General features: G+C 47.1%; 1 protein-coding gene across 1 annotated transcript in view; it reads right to left on the bottom strand.

Moving 5' to 3' along the window:
• akap6 (A kinase (PRKA) anchor protein 6) overlaps nt 1-22,275 on the bottom strand; it is a 135,498-nt gene that overhangs the window by 5,817 nt on the left and 107,406 nt on the right. Inside the window, exons 18-21 of the mRNA XM_084013869.1 lie at nt 11,682-11,765; nt 11,438-11,590; nt 3,580-6,474; nt 1,721-2,806 (exon numbers count right to left, since the gene is read on the bottom strand). Coding sequence (XP_083869995.1) covers nt 1,721-2,806; nt 3,580-6,474; nt 11,438-11,590; nt 11,682-11,765 — 4,218 coding nt within the window. The remainder of the gene's footprint in view (nt 1-1,720; nt 2,807-3,579; nt 6,475-11,437; nt 11,591-11,681; nt 11,766-22,275) is intronic.

Genomic DNA, 22,275 nt, shown 5'->3' with positions numbered 1-22,275 from the left:
CACACACCAACACACACTAACACACCAACACACCAACACACACACTAACACACACCAACACACACTAACACACCAACACACACCAACACACACCAACACACACTAACACACACCAACACACACTAACACACACTAACACACCAACACACCAACACACACACTAACACACACCAACACACACTAACACACCAACACACACCAACACACACCAACACACACTAACACACACCAACACACACTAACACACACCAACACACTAACACACACCAACACACACCAACACACACTAACACACACCAACACACACTAACACACACCAACACACACTAACACACACCAACACACACTAACACACACTAACACACACCAACACACACTAACACACACCAACACACACTAACACACACCAACACACACTAACACACACCAACACACACTAACACACACCAACACACCAACACACACTAACACACACTAACACACACCAACACACACTAACACACACCAACACACCAACACACACTAACACACACTAACACACACCAACACACACTAACACACCAACACACACTTACACACCAACACACACTAACACACACTAACACACACCAACACACACTAACACACACTAACACACACTAACACACACCAACACACACCAACACACACTAACACACACCAACACACACTAACACACACTAACACACACCAACACACACTAACACACACCAACACACACTAACACACACCAACACACACTAACACACACCAACACACACTAACACACACCAACACACACTAACACACACCAACACACACTTACACACCAACACACACTTACACACACTAACACACACCAACACACACTAACACACACTAACACACACTAACACACACCAACACACACCAACACACACTAACACACACCAACACACACTAACACACACTAACACACACCTGTACGATCAGCGGAGGAGATGGAAGGTTGCACAGACGGAGAAAAAGTCAAAGTCATTTACATGAGGAAACAGAAAACGTAATAAAAGTAAGTAAAAAGGACACAAAGACAGGAATGCAGCGCTGAGAGGACGAGGATCACTGAGACGAGTCGTAGCTGAGGATCCTAATGAAACCTGACTGATGCTGATTATACTGATGTTGTTCTAGTGGACCTTTAACTGGAGAAGTGAGGAGTTGGCAAATCCCCTCCATAACACCTGGGGGGGGGAGAGAGATAGGAGGAGAGAGAGACAGGAGGAGAGAGAGACAGGAGGAGAGGAGAGTTAGTGTAAAGGAGGTGAGGAGGAAGAGTAGTGTAGACGAGAGGAGAAGAGGAGGAAGTGTCGAAGAGAAGGAGAGGAGGAGGATAAGTGTGTAGTGTAGAGGAGGAGGAGGATAAGTGTGTAGTGTAGAGGAGGAGGAGGATAAGTGTGTAGTGTAGAGGAGGAGGAGGATAAGTGTGTAGTGTAGAGGAGGAGGAGGATAAGTGTGTAGTGTAGAGGAGGAGGAGGAGGAGGAGAAGGAGGAGGTTACTGTATCTAAACCTCCCCCCGTCTCTCTGGCCTCTGAAATGGAAATGAGAGAAAGGCACACCGGCCTCATTACATTCATCCCCAGTGAGGGGCTCGGCTCGGACTAATACCTGGAGTAGAGAGGTGAAGTGTGCTATCAAAGCCCTGTATAATGTCCCCAGATAGCAGATAATACGTGGAACACTCACCTGCTTCTCCGGCGCTTCCCGCTGCGAGCCACTCCTCCCTCTCCTCCCCGTCTCCTCCTGCTGCTTCGCCCGCTGAGCATCCCCCCCTCCTCCTCGCCTCCTTCCCCCCTGCTCCTCCCTATCTGCTGCTCTCATCGCCGAGCAGTTAATTTTGGGATTAATACGCGTGGCGGCGGTGGCTGGCTCTTTTGAGGGATTTGTAGCGGAGCCGCAGACACTTATCTTGGTCATTACGGCGCCCATATTGGATTCAAGCGTTTTAGTATCTGCCAAACATTCAGCTGCGGAGGAGTCTATCGGGCCGACACGCGCCCGGGGATTAAGATAAGGAGGCCCCTCATTACGACTCCTCTCCTCCCGTGGCGCGCCGCCACTCCCAGCGGCCGCCACTTCTCCTCCAGCGACATCACAGAGGAGGTACGGGTCCTCACCTCGCCGCTCGCCCTCGCCGCCGGAGGACACGGGAGGAGGAGAGGGAGGAGGGAGGAAGGAGCTGAAACGAGGAGAGGAGAAGCTCTGGGTCTCCTCTGTGGGACCGGATCCTTCAAAGTACAGGTGATCCCGCTCTGAGACGGACTGGTCGGAGGGCGACATGTGGCTCAGACTATCGCCTGGTTTGGAGTGAGGGGAGTAAGCCAGGGAGGAGAAGTACTCCAGGTTGTCGTCCGGGAGGAGGCGGCGTGGCGTCTTGGCGGGCGCCATGCTGTAGCAGAGGGGCGGGCCCAGGTAGACCTCCTCGGTGCAGGCTGCAAACAGGGTCTCCTCGTCCCGGATGTCAGGGCTGGGGGGCAGGGAGGAAGGCGGGCTCGTCGACCCTCCGCCAGACTTCAAGTCCAGACCACGCAAGCTGTTCTGGGACTTTGAGGACATCCGGCGGCGGGTGCTGGTGAACGGCTCGGGGCTGCGGAGGCCTCGCGGTGGCGGCGTGGCGGCGTACGACGGGAGGCTGTAGGGCGCCGGCGTGGAGCTCTGGTCCTCGGAGAACTGGCTGACCTCGCCACAGTCGCTGTCGTGGGAGGAGAGAGACAGGTAGGAGTAGAAGTCTCCTTCACGGAGGGGGAGGGGCCGGTGGGAGTGTTCCAGCACCTGGAGGAGGAAGGAGGAGGTTTCTAAGTACAAGCCAGCTGCCGCGATCTGATTGGTTCATGGGATTGATGACTAGAATGATGGTAACTATGAACACTTTGAGTTTAACTTCTGTATCATTTGATTCATTTGATTTGGATCGGGATCATTTGTTTATGTTTTTTGTCATTTTTTTTTTTCATTAAAATTTTGTACAAAATTTAAATTTAAATTATACAGCACACCATATATACATTATTTTCATTATCTTAAAAAGATATATAAATAATAATAAAAAAAGAAGATTTTTTTTTTAATAATTATATATACCTACCTATATATATATATTTATATATATCAAATTTAACACCAAACCATCAACCATAAAAACGTCTCCTATATTTATATTTCACACTTCTCAAGGAGGAAAGTTGTTTCTGCCTGATTTATTTCTCTTCTGTTCAGAAATCAAATGAAAAGTGAAAACTGATTAGCTTTTAGATTACTTCACTTCACAAAGAGATACTGAGGAAATGAGTCATTACATCTGAAAAGTTGTGACCTGTGATGCGGTTTATTGAAGTACTCCAACTCAGTGAGCAAGAGAAACTTTGTACGCTACTTTTTCTGGTTTCGTTTCCTCGAAACGTCCAGAATGTTTGAGCTGAAACGATTTCATTCATTTATTAATAAACGGATTTAAACGCTCTTTTCATTTGTTTCATTACGCTTTTAGCGATATATATTCATCTGCATGTGTCTTCATGTTTGTGATATTTGAACAGGTTCTGTACCTTGTCTCTGATCTGTGCTAGGGGTGCAGGACTCTGGTCTGACGTGGACCCCCTGTGGTCTGTCCGGTCCGGGTCTTCGGGCTGATCCTCTTTGCTCTTCAGGGCCAGCGAGGTCATGTCGATGATCTCCATCACGAAGTCATGCACGTTCTCCTTCCTCGCCTCCTCCCCGCTGCTCAGGGGGAGGAGGGTGGAGGGGGAGGGGGGGAGGAGGGAGGAGGGGGAGGGGAGGTGGCTGCAGCAGGACGAGTGGGAGTTGTGCCGTTTCTTGGGGGGCAGCGAGGAGTCTTTGTCCCGGACCTCCCTCCTCGTCTCCTCCGTCACGAACGAGGAGAACTTGAACTTCTCCTGGCTGGTGATGGCCTTCCGTCCCCCAGAGGTGGCGGCGGCCGGCCTGCCGCCGTGCAATGCATCGTGGGATCTGCAGTCCTCCACGGGTGAGAGGGAAGGCGGCGAGGGGGGGGAGGGGCTGTGGCAGGGCAGCTCCCCTCTCAGCTGCCCCACTAACGAGGAGGCGCGTTTGGACAGGAAGGGGAGGAGCTCGCAGGACGGCGACGGGGACAGCTGCTGCTTCGTCAGATCGCTGGCGTCCTGGAGGGAATCGAACGCGTACGCCTCCCTCAGGGACTCGCCTTTCTTGGTGAACACGCTGGACTCCTCGCGGAGGAGCTCGTCGTCCTCGTCCTTCCCCTTTAAGCAGCTCTGGTCCACGTTCCCGTTCTCCACGTCGTCCACGAACTGGCTGATGTAGCTCCGCGTGGCGTTCCTGAGGTTCTCCTCCTCCTCCCTCGCCGTCTTGTTGCCGTTGGTTTCCATTAAGCGGGAGCGGTTCTGGAAGCAGTGCTGCCCCTTGTGGTGAGAGGAGGCTGTGAAGGCAGCGGTCAGGTTGGCGCCACACTGCAGCTCGTCCCGGAGGCCGGCCTCCGTTTTGGAGGAGGAGGAGGTCCGCGGGGATCGGATCCAGCTCTGCAGCTCCCTCTTCATGTACTCCAGGCCCAGCACGTAGGAGCCCTCCATCTCCTCCTCATCGTCGTCCTCGTCGTCCTCGTTCCCGGAGGAGCCGCCGCTCAGCCGCTCCTCCTCCTCCTCGTCCCGGACGCCGAGCTCCTCCTCGGTGAGCGTGAGTGTGGAGGAGGACAGGAGGTCGCTGTCATCCTCGTCGTCGTCCGTGCACGCCGACGTGCACGAGACGTTCACCACCAGGCTCAGGCTTGCCGCGTCCGCCTCGTCCATGCCGTGGCCTCTTCGGCTGTTTCCGTGACAACGCTTCCTGTAAGAGCCCGAGTTGGCGTTGGCCGCCGCGGTGGGTTCCAGGAAGAGGTGGCGCTGATTTTTGAGCATCGTGAAGTCTTCTGAGCCCAGAGACGAGTCCTCGGTGCTGCTCAGCTCTGTCAGTGACGCCGTCGCCGAGCTCTCGTTGATCAGGGACGGAGGTCCTCGCCGAGCAGACCCTGAGATCCCGGAGAGGGGGGCGTGACGACCACCGAGGGACGGCGAGGCAGGGAGGTGGCCCCGCTGCAGGGAGCTGCTGCCGAGCGTCATGTCAGAAACACTGCGGGTCATCTTCGCCTCCAGAGGACTCTGGATGTTCTCCAGGCGCTTCAGGAGGTCCAGGGTTCTCCGGCTAAGCTCCCCAGAGGAGGGTTCTGCCAGGACACGTTCCCGGTTCCTCTCCTTTCCAGGTCCACCTCCGTCCAGCTCTCTGGTCCGGCCCGGGTCCAGGCCCCCGAGGCTGACCAGGCTGCCTCCGGTCTCCTCGGCGCTACGACACGGGACCAGGACGCACTCCAGGGAGGCGCTGCGATGCATCTGGTCTTTGGAGGGGAACAACTCCACACCCAGAGCCAGGAGGGACTCCAGAGAGGAGCCCTGGGACAAGACCGGACTGGAGGCCCGGCGGCCGAGAGCAGGAGGACTCTCAAAACCACTAAACCGCTCATCTCTGATGTCACCGCGGGGCATCGAGGGCTTGGCAGAGTCTACGGCAAGTCCTCCCACCTCGAAGTCCGAGTCGGAGTCGGCGGGAGTCAGGACTCCTTGCCCGTTAATCAGGATCTCCACCGCCTCACCTCCTCCCCTTCGGTGCCTCCTCTTTTTCTCCTCCTCTCTGTTCCGTCGGCCTTCATCCCTCCTCCATCCTTTCTCCTTCACGCTCTCCTCTTTCTTGGTTCTCTGGTGGGACCCGTCTTTCTGCTCCTCCTCCTTGTCTTGCCCTGGATCCTGCTCCTTGTCCTGCCCCCGATCCTCCTCCTCCTCCTGGATTTCAGAGTTGGTCGTTGTCGTCTCCGTGTCTCCCGTATCACTAACGATGCCACTCTCGCTCTCCGACCGCCGGCTGCTCGCTGACTGCCCGCTCCCTCGGCTTGGCATCAAACCCCCCAGGAGGTCCGGCAGGGATTCCACGGAGGAGAAGGAGGAGTCCTTGCTCAGGCTCTTCAGCAGGAGGTGCTGTTTCCGTTTCCCTGGTGTGGCCTTGTGCAGCGAGGAGGAGGAGCTGAGAGGGAACTGAGGCTGGCGGTAGAACTCCACGCTATGGAGGCTGTACACCTGGTAGACGTTGTTGTTGTTGTACGGGGGAAGAGATTGGGAGGCCTGAATCCCCAACGAGGATCCCCTCACACGGGGCACCAATTCGGGACTGGCGGGGCATCCCGTTTGAATGCCGTCGGGTTGATTCCCGTTGGAGAGCACGGTGTCAGAAGGCATGTCGGGTTCCGAGGGAAGGTTGTGCGTGAAGTCCGAGTCCGGTGCTTCTTGTGGCTCCAGTTCTGTGATTGTCATATCGGTTTCATCCCACTCCCAGGAGTCGTCTGCCGGCAGGGCCACCGGACCGGCGGGGACCGGGCTGATCTGGTGGAGGTCTACGAGACCCGGTTCCAGAACGCTGCCAGGAACCTGCAGACAAAAAGAAAAGGAAAGAAAAATCAAATAAAAACATGTTTGAAAGAGTTGAGCGAGGATAAAGAAAGAATCCTGCCGGCTCAGCTGCTAAAGCACAAAGCATGAACCCACAACGTCCAAGGTTTTAATCCCGCTGCCTGTCTAACCTCCTTTCTCTGTCTCGCTCTCGTGTTGCCAAAAAGTCTTGAAAGACAAAAATCAAACGTAGCCTCTGAGTGATGTGGGTCACTGCTGCGACAGCGACAAAGCACCATGGTCAGAACTGAATCCAAGCACACTTCACTTTAGATTATCTAGGCTTTTGTACTGAATCTGGCTTGTTATAGTTTAACGGGACGAGAAGGTTCAGCCTCCAAAATATCAGCTTGTAAGGAAATAAGAAAAACACTTTTCAAACCTTGAAAACACCACACTAAAATTCAAGGGTTTTCAAGGATTTCCCAGCACACGTACGAACCCTGCTACTGGTAGTTGTCTACAATATACTGTACATTGAGTGTGATTGTGTTTGAACCCACACAGGCTCCGTGTCTACTTCAGGAACATCTGGAACAACCAGCTCTGCCTCTCCGGCCGCTAAACAACCACTTTACGATTTCTGCTTTTTCAAAAAAGTATTTTGTCCGAACAAACACCTTGACTCCATCCTCCCCCGTCCATCCGAGGTCATAAAAAATACCCACAAATTCAGCTGTAAACGGTTATGAAATACAGAAATGAGATAAATTACAGATATGAATTAAATACAAGGTTTTTCGCGGGTCATCAAATACTGGATTTGATTGGATTAGCCTGATTGATAGCCTCTCCCCTCGGCGCTGAATGTGTTTTTGAATGCGTCTGCGTTGGCAAAAAAAAAAAAAAACCCAGTTCAGTCATTACCCCCCATCTCCCTTATCAGCACAAGGGGAATAAACACAAATCTAATAGAAATTCATTACGCAGACCTCGGCTCCACACACACACACACACACACACACACACACACACACACACACACACACACACACACACACACACACACACACACACACGGAGCCAACTAGTTTATTAGATTAATAGGCTATGAATGGCTAATACGAATTACCCCCCTCTCTTGTTAACGAGACGCGGAGCAATTTGTATAATTATGTCTGTGGAGGAAGAATTCCTGTGTCTAAGCATATTTTTAGACAGCCGAGCTTTCTGAAGGCTTTTGATTACGTATTTACTTTGGGGTTTTCGGGGCGACGTGCTCTTCCTCTCACAAGTCGTTTTTTGAATAATTCATCGCTTTGTTCCGGTAGCGGAATAATTTGTGTTGAGATTTATGAGCAATTGCTTTCCTTTTTTTTTTTTTTAAATGATCACAGGACGCGTTCTGTCAGAGTCGGTGTCAGCGGCCGCTGAGTCAAGGCGGATTATCACACACACACACACACACACACACACACACACACACACACACACACACACACACACACACACACACACCCCACTGTGTTGGATAGCATAAAATAAAAGCATCCTGTGCTCTTTAGATAAATAACAGAGAAGCTCTCTTCTTTAACAAACAACAACGCTGATGGACCGGATCCTCCAGGATTCTGGATTACATTAAACCTCCATGTGAAGGGGGGGGGGGGGGGGGGGGGGGGTTGTTAAGTCTTTGGTTTTTAGGGAGCTTCCTAGAAATGACTGTCAGTAATATGAAACAAGACATAATTAGACAGATGGCTCCGCCGCCATCACAGAAATTACACTCGCTTAAAGGGATTTTTAATTTCATTTTTTTTATAAAACCTATTGATTTAGGGACCGAAATGACTTTGAGTTTTCAGTGCAACACGCAGCGTTTAACGCCAAAGAATAAGAAGTTAGGAAGCTAAGCCTTTTACATCGGATGGGAACTCATTAACATAATCTGAATATCAGATGTCCATCTTTTAGTTTATTCTGTAATATGAAATGACTTCAGAAGCTCTCCATCTTCTCTCTGAGACTGAGATGAGAATCTGAGGTCCGAGTGTTCATCGCAGAAGCGATTTTTTTCGGGGTTCCTTACACTCGAATGAACAAGACCAGAGTCCGTTTCCAGGGTTCCTCCACCTTCTCCAAAGTCAGATTCAAGTACTTTTTAAGCATTTCAAGGTGCATTTCCATGCTTTTCCAGCACCTTCCAGCTATGGTAAACTCCATCTTTGTACCAATCCAATGGTCAGTATTCAGTCTACTTATTATGTCACTTGTTCATCACATTAAATGAGATGTTATTGTCCTCTAAACAACCAACATGATGTTTGGAGACAGCTTTTTACAGAAGGACCACAAATGAAAGGAAAACTAATTCCACAAACAGATCCACAGAAATATAATCACCAACTATTTTCATCATCTGTTCATCATCAAAAGTCATTTTTCATAAAGAAATGTCAGAAAATGCTGTTTTCAGTCCCTCAAATATGGAGATCTTCTTTTCTCTGTTCTATCATAGATGTCATCACATAGAACACACATTTCAAGCACTTCAGTCTAAATCCAAGCACTTTTCAAACCTTGAAAACCCCACACAAGGATTTCCAGCACCAGTACCAATCCTGCGTTTGCTATAAGCGCCTCAGTCGGTGTGTGTTGGTGTAAAGTGTGTGTTTTTTGTAAAACTTTTTCCCATTAGCTCCGGTTTGACTGCTCCCATTTGTTAGCATAGCATCTGCTGAGGTCCAAGGAGAGCGCGGCTATCTAGCAGCGTCGGGGTGATTATTCATGTAGCCGTGCTCCTCCAGGAGCTGCTGCCGCTCCACTCGCCGCCGCCTCGCCGCGGCGTTGTCAGCGTGCTGAGGGAGGCTGGCGTCACCGCTCTGGTTCAGAATGAATAGAAGCGGCGAGATGAATCACCTCTCCACGCAGACAGGCTGCTCTGAATGTAATTGCAAAAAACGCTGAATGAAAACCTCCATATGTTGCTCATAACTCCGCTCGAAAAATATATTTCATAATCGTGGAGAAAAGTGTTCTCAAAAATAATTTCCATATATTATGTTTGACTAGCAGGTACACTTGGTGAGACTTCACCCCCCCCTCGACTTTAATTTACACCATTTACATCGAATCAAAGGTAAAAGGAGAAGCTTCATCTGCCGCGTGGAGAGAATAGAAAGAAGAAAAGAAAAGGTGTGACTCATCACGACATCACATGATCAAAACAAAACGGGCTGCGGAAGGAAATCAGGACCATCAGGTTCAATCTCTACTCACACAAGTCATTCATCATCCTCAGAGGATGAACCTTAAAGGAACAGTCTGACATTTAGAGAATTTATCCGATTTTCCTTTCTTGCTGAATGTGAGCTGAAAAGACAGACGTCGCTCTCACGTCTCTGCGTTTAACGTAACAACATTGTTGATCTTTTTGCGTCATCGTTTTTTGTGCTGTAGTTTTTTACATCTTACGTAATAAAAAATATAAATCGTAAGTTCTAGCTGACGTGCTCCAATAGCATGTTTCGTCCAGTTAACAGGTCTTTCAAACATTACCAAGTGCTGCTAATAGTTAAAAGGTGCGAAATATGAAATTCAAAGCATATTTACTTCCTCCACGGCTGAGCCGGTGGCTCACAGCTAACAGTGCCTACAAGACTAACAGTGTTTACCTGACGGTTGGAAGCGCTACGCTATCGGTTTTCAGCTGTAACCGCTGTATGAAAGCAGTGTGCAGTAACGTCAACAGAGCACAGAAAAGCTCCGATAACAACACACACAGAGGGAGAGCAGCTCCAAGCTCACATAGAGAAGAAATCTGAGATTTTCCTTCTTTAAATAACTCTTGGACATTCAAATTGGTGGCAATTATTTTTCTGATGCAACTAAAAGAAGGACGCGAGTAACACGACAGATGGACACACACACACACACACACACACACACACACACACACACTTTCATACATGCAGAAACACGTAAACATCAGCCAGTTGAAACACCAGCAGCCATTTGTACGGAGCAAGCAGGCTCATTTACACAAACACTCTCTCTCTCTCACACACACACACACACACACACACACCAGGAGAGGACATCGTTTTATCACTGAGCAGAAGTGTTCATTTATAAGCTAAACCAGCCAGATATATGCCTCTCTGGTTCTCTCTCTCTCTACACTTCCTTCTCTCTCTCTCTCTCTCTCTCTCTTTATTCCTCTCTCATCTCCAGTAGAAGTGAAATTACTCTCCAGCCAGGCAGCGAGGTCAGAGTGTCTGGCCTCTGTTATTTGTCTTCTCCTCTACAATGTGTGTGTGTGTGTGTGTGTGTGTGTGTGTCTGTGTGTGACTGTGTGTGTGTGTGTGTGTGTGTGTGTGTGAATGTGTGTGTCTGTGTGTGACTGTGTGTGTGTGTGTGTGTCTCACCTCAAACAGCGCATGTTTTCAGCAACACTCACAAATGAACCACCAGTCGTGCCGCTCAAAGACGCTTCGATTGTTTTTTTAAAACTGAGTTGAATTAATCGTAACTGTACGAAGCTCTAAAACCAGAAACAACGACGACACTTAACTACGGAACAATAACGCGATGATCAAACAAGTCAGGACCAAGAATGCAGCCTTGAGGAACTCCTCAGGTCAGAACAGCTCAATCAGAGTCTTCGTCAGCAGCGAAGTTATAAAATAGTCCATCAGAATGCTAAATATTACCCACAATTCCCCTGTGATGCTGCCTCGTTTAACTGGCCCTTTTCTTATCCAACCAAATCAAAGGATGAAATAACATTTGTTTTATCTCACAAAAGATCAGTTTATCAAAGTTTGTGCTTTGTCGCGGCGTTGACGATCGTTTCACAGAAAACACCGTTTCAATCATGGCCCCATCTGTCTTTCACGCCACAATCTTAGCGTGAAATCAAACCTGTGACATGCTCGGTGAGCGGCGCGGCGCGTCAGCGGGTGAGGAATGTAAAGTGTAAATGTGTTGCGAGCGCTCTAACCTGCTGCTCTCCCAGCTCCCTCCTCAGTCTGTTCTGCCACTGCAGCGCCTGCATCACGATCGCCTCCCACCTCCGCTCCAGGTTGATTGACAGCAGCTGCAGGGCCTCCCGGTGCTGCTCCGCCTCTGGGCCCACCTCCGCCATGGGGCCCGACTGTGCCAGAGGGAGGGAATTATAGAAGCTATGATCACACATGGTTAAACGTCATGATGCATTCTCGTGTCCAGCATTAGTGTTTACTGACCTGACTCTGCTGCAGCAGCTTCTGGCAGAGCTTCAGAACGGAGGCGACTCCTCGGCGTCGGGCTTGCACCTCCGAGCACAGAGACTGGAGGGTGAAAGGTCAACGAGGAGCAGTTAACATTCAGCTTATTATCATTCAGATGCAGACGCAGCAGCGATGCGGCCGGATGTTCAAACCCGTGGAACGTCAAAGTGACACATTTCTGGCTCGTTGGTAGCAAACGGAAAAATGCAAGAAGACAGTTTTTTTGTTTGAGTGTGTGCAGTGAGAGAATAATCACTTTCAGTTTCACCTCCAGATGAATTAACCGATGACTGAGCTTGTTTCTCGAATCATCACACATGACGGAGTGACGTCGATACAATCGACAGAACTATGAAAATGTAAAAGATGTAAACGGCCAGAATGATCCTTTAACCTCAACTCTGTCTCCTACAAAACTACAAAGTTAGGTTTAGTTAAAAAAAAAAATAGTTGTCGTGTAAACGATCAAAACACGTCCCCATGGAAACGGGGGTGATGTCAAACAGCCGTGCGTGAGTAAGAAGACGACGTTAGCGACGGCGGTTTACCGAGCTGGTTTTGTGGCGTTATCGCTAATAAATGTATTAACGCTCCTCCAACAAAATGTAAGATTTTCTGCATGTTTCCATGATCAGCAGACAAACGATTTACCTGCACCGCCACCTACTGGCCTGGCATGCACACTTCAGGTTGTTTGGAACAGCGAATCAGAATAAAGCGCACAGATCCTTGATCAGCAGTAACGATGCGTAAAAAGAAATGACACCAGCCAATCCCCCCCCCCCCCGTCATCGGCTGCTGTCTAATAAATGCAAAAAAAAAAAAAAGTGGGGGGAGAAAGAGAAACACAAGGATTGGCGGTGCCTATTATAAATCACTATATGCTGATGAGTTTCCACAAGCAAAGGTCAGTGAGTGTGTGTGTGTTTGCATGTTTGAATGTTTACTCGTGCACAAGTGTGTGTGCAAACATGCATGCTTTGGAGTGAGTGTGACGGCCTTACCGCTCGGCGGCGGCGACCAAACACGTCGGAGCCACAAACTATTTATGCTAATCCCGCCCGCTCGCTGGAAAGCACTTCCTTTACATTTTCTTTACATTTTTCCAATAAATATTAAACACTATTACAATGGAATAAGATTCTCTCTCACACACACACTCTCAACTCTCTCTCCCCGGTTTAGCATATCCCGCCCGTTGTCTAGACGGGGATGAGGATGCAGCATCGAGCCGGCCGGATCAAGAAGACGAGGCCCGGCGTGCGTCTGCAGGTGGATTTATTCCAAACAGGAGGCGTGAGCGTTGCGGTGACGGAGGAGGCTCTAAAACAACAACACAACCACTGAGTGATCCTCGCCAGACGGCGCCGGGAAGACGAATGAAGCCGGATCGAGGGCCGGGACGATAATTCAGCGTGTTAAGACGGTCATAACTCTGGAAATCTGCTCCAGGAAGCTGTTGCATCGACAGGGAGCCTCGCCGAGGAAACGTTACGCTGTATAAATACACACACACACACACACACACACACACACACACATATATATATATATATATATATATATATATATATATATATATATATGACAAGAAGGATACAATAATGGACGAACTTGACATCACAGGAACAGGAAGTAACAGGCTGGTTGGAGGCCAGCTGATAGGTGATCATGTGACAGCAGCGGGAGACTATAAAAGCTTCCAGCAGCCTTCGGAACTCACAGGAAGTCACCTAAATGTTGACTTCCTGTTCGCTGTGGTCTGTAGTTTTATTGACCACATTGTGTTGTAACGTCTGTTTCTGATAAGAGTTTTTTACTTTTATTGTTTTATTTGCGTTTTGTTGCCGAACCCTGACTTTGTATTTTTTTTTTGCATTTTTTTTGTTGCGTTAAACCTGCAACGGTTTGGAAACGTAAAAGAGAGCCCCGTTTAGTTGTATGGGCTGGTTTTGTGGAGCAACGCCACACATTCAGAACGTTTGCATTTTTTACATTTTATTCACCATAGTTTTCCTGTTTGTTCTCTATAAAAAAGTATTTTAAAAATCACATTTTCAGCAGATGGGATCAGTGTAAATACTGATGCATATCGTGTTTTTTATCATCATGACCATCGTGGTGGTTGCAGGTTGGTCAGCTTCAAATAGCAGAAGCCTCACAGAGAGTTTATTCTCAGACAGAGAGGAGAAAGAGAGAATCCTAAGTCTCTATTGTTTCTGCACTGCTGGTTTTTATGCACTGATCCCTCTCTCTCTCTCTCTCTCTCTCTGGTGGGTCGAGCCTGGCTGGGCCCATATTGACTCAGAGGGCTCTACAGACACAGTCAGACAAATATTTGCCAAAAAGCTTTTCTTTCAAAATGCATGGAAAGCCGTGGAGTGGCCGCAGAGAGAGAGAGAGAGAGAGAGAGAGAGAGAGAGAGGCTGCAGGAGTAGAGGAGTAGAGGGAGGGAGGAGGAGAGGGAGGGAGAGGGAGGAGAGGAAGTGGGAAGAGAGGAGATAAAAGTCAATTACAAAGAAACGGGGAGATAAACAAACAGAAAGACAACGGAACGAGCAAGAGAGGAACGTTAAAAAGATGTGACTCAGAGTTCAACTTTGAAAAACCATTCAATCTGCTGATCAACAAGAAAATCATCAGGGGAAAACCAGTGGTGGCCTGGAGGATTATATTTCGACCTTTTGCAGACGATGGGATGATATTCTGCTCACTTCTTTGACCTTTGACTTCCAGCAACAGTTTGAAAATGCAGCTGGGACCCAAAGTTTGACGCCACGGTACTCCAGAGATTCAAACCACGGCACTCTATGTTCCACTAGCGGCACTTTTAGTATACGAGTGTTTTTCAAAATAAACCAAAATAACTTTAGGTTAGGTTGAGGAAAATAGTTCACTGACTAACGAACCATCGACACTAACGATAAACAGCCGTGGACCCGTCCATCTCCTTCTTAGTACCACGTTTGTTGCTCTACCCATAATGCAGCGGGTGGTTTCATCACATACGAAGCGCTTAAAGAACTGTTCTTGGATCTAAGTCCTTGGACCAAATTCTTGGATCCATGTTCTTGGATCCATGTTCTTGGATCTATGCCAAAGGCAGATAAAAACATGAGATTGTGGTTATAAGAACCACGGCTCCATGTTGAAACAAGTCAGTTGAGGTCTTTCAGGACCTGATCGGGGTTCCTCCGGATCCCAGCCTAGAGACCCTCTAGAGGAGGTGGAGAACGTTCTGAGGAGGATGGTTCTTAGGTTCCCTGAGTCATCATTATGTCTAAACAAGAACCCAGACGAGAACCCTCACGTGGTCTCTGGAGTCCACCGTCTCTCTAAGTGGTCACGTTCAAGGTCGTCCAACAGGAGACACACACACAACAACAAAAAGAACAAGCGATGTCTTTATCTCGGGTTTGTTTTCTCTCTCTCTCCCCGTCTGTCACTCAACATCCTCTTCCAGGAAGGGCGAGCGAGTCAGGATAAACAAAAAGAAGAGGATCTGCTCTCCCCTCACTCTAATTCCTCTTTCTCCCTCTCTGCTCGCTCTCGAGCTCGATCTCTCCTTCTCTCTCTCCCCCTCCCTCCTATCTCTCTCACTCTTAAATCTCCCTCTCCTAAAAACAAAATCCTCTTAACTCTCTTCCACCTCCTCATCTCCACAATCTAATTACCGAGACCTGCCGTGAAGGAGGGAGGGAGGGAGGGAGGGAGGACAGAGTGGAGGTTGTTAGTGCGGCTGCTATGTCAGTGTTTTTAAACACTAAAGCACTTTGAGAGGACGAGGATCAGAAATAACAGAGTTCTTCTGCTGAAATGAAAACATTCCTCGACTCCGAACTTCGAAGCTCAAAAGTCAAAATGTTGAGCGGCTGAAAACAAATTTTAATTTAGCTTTTCTTAAAGCAAACAACGAGCACAGAGTGACTCACATTATAAGAGATAATAATAAAAAAGATTATAACAACTATGGGAACTATAAATACACTGTGAGTATCATGATCCTGTTACGGTTCTTTGTTATTAATCATTATGAATATTTGTATAATTATACTGTGATATGATACATGGGCATCAGATTTGATTTTCTACATCATGTCAATGTGATTATCACAAATCACAAATTTACAATCTGGACGACACCTTCTGTCCTTTGACCCTCACAGCGAATATTTAACAACAAAAACAAACAGATTTAACTTCAGAAGAGACACAAAAATGACGCCTTCAAACTCGTGGAGCTGCAATTGAATACAAAGTTAAACCGAGAAATAGTACAACAAAATAAGAAAGTGTCGGGAAGAGAGACAAAGTCACAGAAAGAAAGAAAAAACAAGTGAAAGGACGAAAAGGAAGGAGGACAAGGACGAGAGGGAGAGTGAAGGAGAATTTAGTCTGCTTTGCGCGGTGACCCAGCGGATATTTCAATCAATTACCATTAATTAGAAATCTCTGATTAATTCTATTTGTTGATTAAGTCAATTAAAACCACGAGCACTCGTTATCGCACAACGAGCCTAATGAATTCCTGTCGACAATTTGTTCCCGCGCACATATTCCCTCCGCTGCTGCTAATGCGCCTCCAGCTAACAAAACTTTGTCGCTCACCCATCTCTCTCTCTCTACCCGTCTCACATTCACGTCTGCCCGTCTCCTTCTTCAGTTCTTAGTTCCAGTTATTTTTCTGTCCGGCTTTCTAAAATAAATGTGTAAAAACAAAAATCCCACAAGTAACATTGAAGACGGTTTGCTGAAGAGCAGCTTGTCACTGTTCAGAAATCTCATCCTTCAGGGGTTTGGAAGCATAAATCTTTCACTGGCAACCTTGTCCTCTAACCTCAAGGCTATGGGTTCCCAGACCGGGGTCTGGGGGGGGGGGGGGGTCCTTCCACATGGACGGCAGGTACAGTAAACATGTTTTCACACCACATTGGAGGTTCTGGAGTAAAACAATCCCAACAACATTTGTGCTTCGCTGCTTTACATTTTCAAAGTCTTTATTGTCCTGTTGGGATACTGAGAACTTTACAGTTGAGAAGCCTCGACCATATTTGGACTGTGGAGGAGCGACGGGTGGATCAGCAACCTTACTGGATCTGGATCCATGTGGATTCTGGGGTGAAGCTGTTAACAAAGTTAGCTTCAATAATTCAAGGTCAACTTTACAGCTAAGTGTTAAAGTCATCTTAGTCGCTAACTAGCATTGGTAGCAACCTGTCAATCAGCAGGTAAGCCCCGCCCCCTAAAGCATCCCCTGCTTTCTGGTCTGTTGGACTCTAAATGGACCATAATGTACTAAAAGAACATCATGCTGGATTGAAGAAGACTTGAAACTAGTCGAGTCGCCCCCTGGTGGCCAGCAGAGAGAATGACAGGTTAAGGCACTTTAGCATTTGGTTTCACTTTTCAGAACCGGAGGTTGCCGTCTGTATGTTGGATGGCATTTTATTATGATGGAAGTTAAACTTGAACCCCGACAAATTACATCACGTTCATCTGCTAACCCGGCGGGAGAAGACGGAGAGAGGCAGAAGGAGGTGAAAGATGGAGACGGAGAAGATAAAGGAAGAGAGAGAGAGAAAGATGGAGGTAAAGAGAAAAACAAGAGCGCTGCCTGTAAAACGAGACACAGGAAGAAGAAAAGAGACGGATGAGAGAAAGAGTTGAGAAGAGGAATCTGCAGACGGACGGAGGGAGATTGGGTTTTATTGATGGCGGCGTTTTAAGTCGCGGCGGCTGCATTAGCGAGAAACAGTAAATGCTTTCACTCACACAGACTTCATATAACCTCCATTTGTTTACTGCTGCTGAATATTTTAAGAGTAAAGCTTTCATCCCTGAACGGGGGGCCGCGGGCAGCGAGCGGCGGCGGAAAGGACCCAATAATTTATACGATAATCAATAAGAGCCGATGATGTCAGCCGTAATCCGTTTTGACTTTCACGCAAAGGGTGAAGGAAGTTTTTTTTTCCTTTAATCAAACAGAGCTGATATTTTTAAAGCAGAGTTACGACGTGTCACAGCTCCGATGTTTTATTTTAAGTTATTTTTTTTCTTATTTCCATCTCAATTTGGAGCTTTTGGCACCGCAGCTCCCATCATGCTTTGGGCCGCGGTGGGACATTTACTCAATTAATTCAGTGCAAACTAAAAGGTACTTAGTACTCCACATCTGTCTGACCACTCTCGTTACTTCCTGTCCAGTGAAAACCACGGATCTCCAGGTGGGTTCTGATAAAATGAAGGTTGAAGCGTTTCTTTATGTTTTGGGAAATTTCTTCTTTTTAGCTGAAAATAAAAATAGGAGATATGATGTGAAATAGTCACCAAGCTAGAAACAGGACATTTACGCTTCTTTACGTGTTCAACCATGACGATACCGCCGTTGCGTGACGTAGCTGAGATGCGTTCATGGCAGTTTTTGTGAATCTTATTTAGAGGATTTTCTGCCCGAAGCTAACATTCGTTTTGTAGAATAACGTCTTCCTGACTGATGGAAAAGGAAAATGGTGATCAACTTTTAATTTGGCGTTTTCAGGAACCATCGTTGAGTTAAAAGTTTATTTCTGACCCTTGAAATAATGGTTTGACCCTGGACTCGAGGTCCATGGTCTTCATCGGCTTAACCACGGATTTGCCAACACCTTGGATCGCCTGTTACAATGAAGAGAACGCGGGCCGTGATGTCATAAAGAGATTCTTCTTCTGTGGTTTCTATATGTGGCTGTAACGCTGTTAACCACTGATGGACGGACTAAAAGACCCCGTTATGCTGATTTCTGTGTTCGGGAGAAGAGGTCTGATTTTCAGTTCCGTTTTTTAACCAAACGCATCACAAAGGAGCTCCTCAGGGTTTCTTCTCTCTGCTTCGACCTCCAGAGTCGCTCCAGAGAAATCCAAAGCTGTGAAAACATAAATTTCTCACTCCGGAGTCGAGTTCTCACTTTGTCGGAGTACTAAATTGATATGTTAATGTGTCATGGGTTGCCAGGTTTTTCCGCCGTAAATGTCACAAACGCGGCAGTGGAGTGAGCGGGGGGCGGTATGTCTCACTTTATTGTCTGCTTCCATTTTCTATGAATTGCTCTAAAAGCTCTTAACGAATCCCTCAGACTTTCAGACCCCATTTATGTGTGATGTTAAAAAAACGCTATAGAGCTTGGGAACAGATGGATTGTGGGTCAGTGGAGGCAGGGCATCAGGTTTCACTGCATGATGACGAAGTGGGACGCGGTTCAAAGACGTCTCATAGAATGAGACCAAGCACGACGTCAGAAAAACATCTGATAAAATTTAAGGAACATGAAGACACGTGTTCATCTTCAGGTTAGAATCCATTTAAACATTTATTCTGGGCTAGAACCAGTCAGCAACCTCCGGAACTGAAAAGTGAAGCCAACGCTGAAGTGCCTTAAACCGTCAATCTCCCTGCTGGCCACCAGGGGGCACCTCCTCTCTGGTTGTATAGAAGTCTATGAGAAAATGGTCCTACTTCTCTCTGCTGGCCACCAGGGGGCGACTCCTCTCTGGTTGTATAGAAGTCTATGAGAAAATGGTCCTACTTCTCTCTTGATGTATTATCTCAGTAAACATTGTAAACATGAGTTTATGGTCTCAATCTCTAGTTTCAAGTCTTCTTCAATCCAGCATGATGTTCATTTAGTACATTATGGTCCATTTAGAGTCCACCAGACCAGAACGCAGGAGATGCTTTAGGGGGCGGGGCTTACCTGCTGATTGACAGCTCGCTACCAATTCAAGTTAGCTACTAAGATGACTTTAGCATTTAGCTGTAAAGTTGAACCTTGAATTATAGAAGCTAACTTTGTGAGCAGCTTCACACCAGAATCCACATGGATCCAGAATCCACATGGATCCACCTTCACTGGTTGCTTGAAATCCCAGATTTTGTGACTGAATCCTCCCTCCTCTCTCACCCTCCCATCCTCGCTACCTTCTTCTTCTCCACCTCCCCTGCTCTCTCCATCGTTGCTGCTTGGTATTTTGCAGATTAAATGAATGTTTTTTGTTTCCATCTCTCCTCGCTTCGTCTCCGTTCTGTGTTTCTTATTCTCTCTCTGTCTCCACTTCTGTAAAGCAGATGAAAGAGCCGAGTGTTTTTTCTTCTCCTCCCGAGCAGATGAAGATGAAAGTCCAGACATGTTTGTTGGCGCTGTTACCGTGGCAACGTCTCACCTGTTTGCTTCGCCTTCAACCCCTAACGAGCAACTCTTAACGAGAAAACACCTCTTCAAAAACACCAACGGGGCGCGCTGACACACACACACACACACACACTCAGGCATTATGAAAAGACACACACACACACACTCCGCCTGTGTTCTCGGCGGGGAGTCGGTGGATCTTTAATCCTCATCATGCAGCAGGTATCGATATAAGAGCCTCGCTGTCACCTTCTATTAGCTGCTTGAGAGAAGCTGAGGGGGAGATGATACACTGGGGGGGGGGGTGATGATGTCACCGTACACCCGAGTGACACGTAAACATAACGGAAACGCTGTTTGACAATCAGCTCCACAGGTGGATCCACAGAGATACTGGGTATTTATTATTAGCATCATCGTAACCACGGCGACATGTGGACCCAGATCTCACCGGGAGTCTCGTCATGTGACACCGGTTTAAGAGCGTTGGAAACCCGAAACCGTCCCAAAAAAAGAGTTGTGCTTACGTTTCCTCTCGACGTAGCGCTGATTTAAACAAGTACGCATCCTGTTAGAACGTTACTTTCAATTCCATTTGAAGCCACACTATGATGTATTTGTACGAAATCGTACTACGCAGTTTTGCTGCCTTAATTTTTGTTTTTGTTTTACTTTGCTCGTTAGCAACTGCATTGGTTGCTGTGGTAGCAGCCTGTCAATCAGCAGGTAAGCCCCGCCCCCTAAAGCATCCCCTGCTTTCTGGTCTGTTGGACTCTAAATGGACCATAATGTACTAAATGAACATCATGAAATCAGGGAAACGCCTTCGAGTGTCTCTGCAGACACGAGGCTTCGATGTCGGATGATGAGGAGGGGGGAGCGAGGACTCTGGGAAGAGGTCTACATCTACAAACACAGACCTCGATTCGGATCTAGATCGGTACCCGTTCCACACATTAGGAAGGGTTGATACAACTTGTAAATAACAACAGGTCATTAGTGATATTAATATACTCATGATAATCGTACTGGGCTCTACGGGTCCGTGTGATTGGTCCGTGGTCCGAGGCGAGACGGGGGTCGCCGTGAACGGCGTGAAGGAGGAAGAAGCAGATTCAAATGTCACAAACGGCAGGAGGAAGAAATGATGAGGAGGGCCGGAGGGCAAAGAACAGGACCGGAGGGGGTGAGGCGGGGGTGAGGCGGCCGTGGGTTATAAACAGTAGGGGAGGACAGGTTCATCTACTGTCAACAGCAGGGGGGGGGATAGCTGAACCGACCACAAGAAAGAGGTGCGGCGAGAAAAGAGACGGGAGTATACATGGTGGAGAAATAAAAAGCGAGGAGGAGGAAGAGGAGGAAGAAGAGGGGATTGGACGGAGAGATGAAGCAGAGAGAGACAGATCGAGAGACGGAGGAGGGCAGATTGTTGAGCTTCACTTCAGCAGAACGAGCTAAACGCTCACACTGATGTCCACAATCTCTGCTCACATCTGTGTGTGTGTGTGTGTGTGTGTGTGTGAGTGTGGACAGCGAGGGGTCGCATCTGTCCGTCTGACTGAACAAACAGAGACTTTGAACATGAACATTGATCCATTTCCATTTGAAAGAAATATAATGTCGTCTCACCTCCATGTTTGTATGGAAGGTCACAGAGGACAAAAAAAAAAAAAAAAACACACGCTTTGCTTTGACGTTTTTTCTTCTTCCTTTCACTAAACGTTTTTCCTGCTCAGAGTGAAATTATTACTGTTGCCTTGGCATCAAAGAATACATATTCTTTTTATCAGCAGATTATTAAAACAGGAAATCAACAGTAGGATTAATATCAATCATGTAATCACATGATCACAAAAAACGCCCGTAAAACAAGTTATCTCCATATAAAATGTATATGGTCATTTCATACAAAGACTTAATAATATTAATAAAAATAATAAATGGAATTTATATAGCACTTTCATAATCAATGTGATGTGTTGAAGAAATCATGCTTGATTATTATCTTAATTATTATTTTGCATTGATAAAATAGGCTCAATACAAATTCATGGAATTCAATGTAATTTTTCAAGTTAAAAAAAATGTTCAAAAGATTTTATTTGTATTCACTTTTTAAAAAAGAATTATGTTTTCATAAAAATCTTTTTTTGTTAAAATGATTAATGCTCAAAATACGAATGTATGGAGTCTGTCACTATAAATGCACCTTTTAGTCTAATTTAAGAGATTGAACTTCAACTAAACATTCCTTTTGTTATTTTCAAAAAGATCTTTTGAGATCAAAACACGAAATAAAGTGTTGCAGCATCAGAAAAGATGTAGCATGACTTTGAAAAGATCGTTTGATTGGTTGAAATGCGACTCAGCTGATTGGATGAAGAGACATCAGACCTCGCCGACAG

The sequence above is a fragment of the Eutrigla gurnardus genome (assembly GCF_963514095.1).
Source record: "Eutrigla gurnardus genome assembly, chromosome: 7".
Classification (NCBI taxonomy): domain Eukaryota; kingdom Metazoa; phylum Chordata; class Actinopteri; order Perciformes; family Triglidae; genus Eutrigla; species Eutrigla gurnardus.
This window is presented reverse-complemented; position numbering and strand designations above follow the sequence as displayed.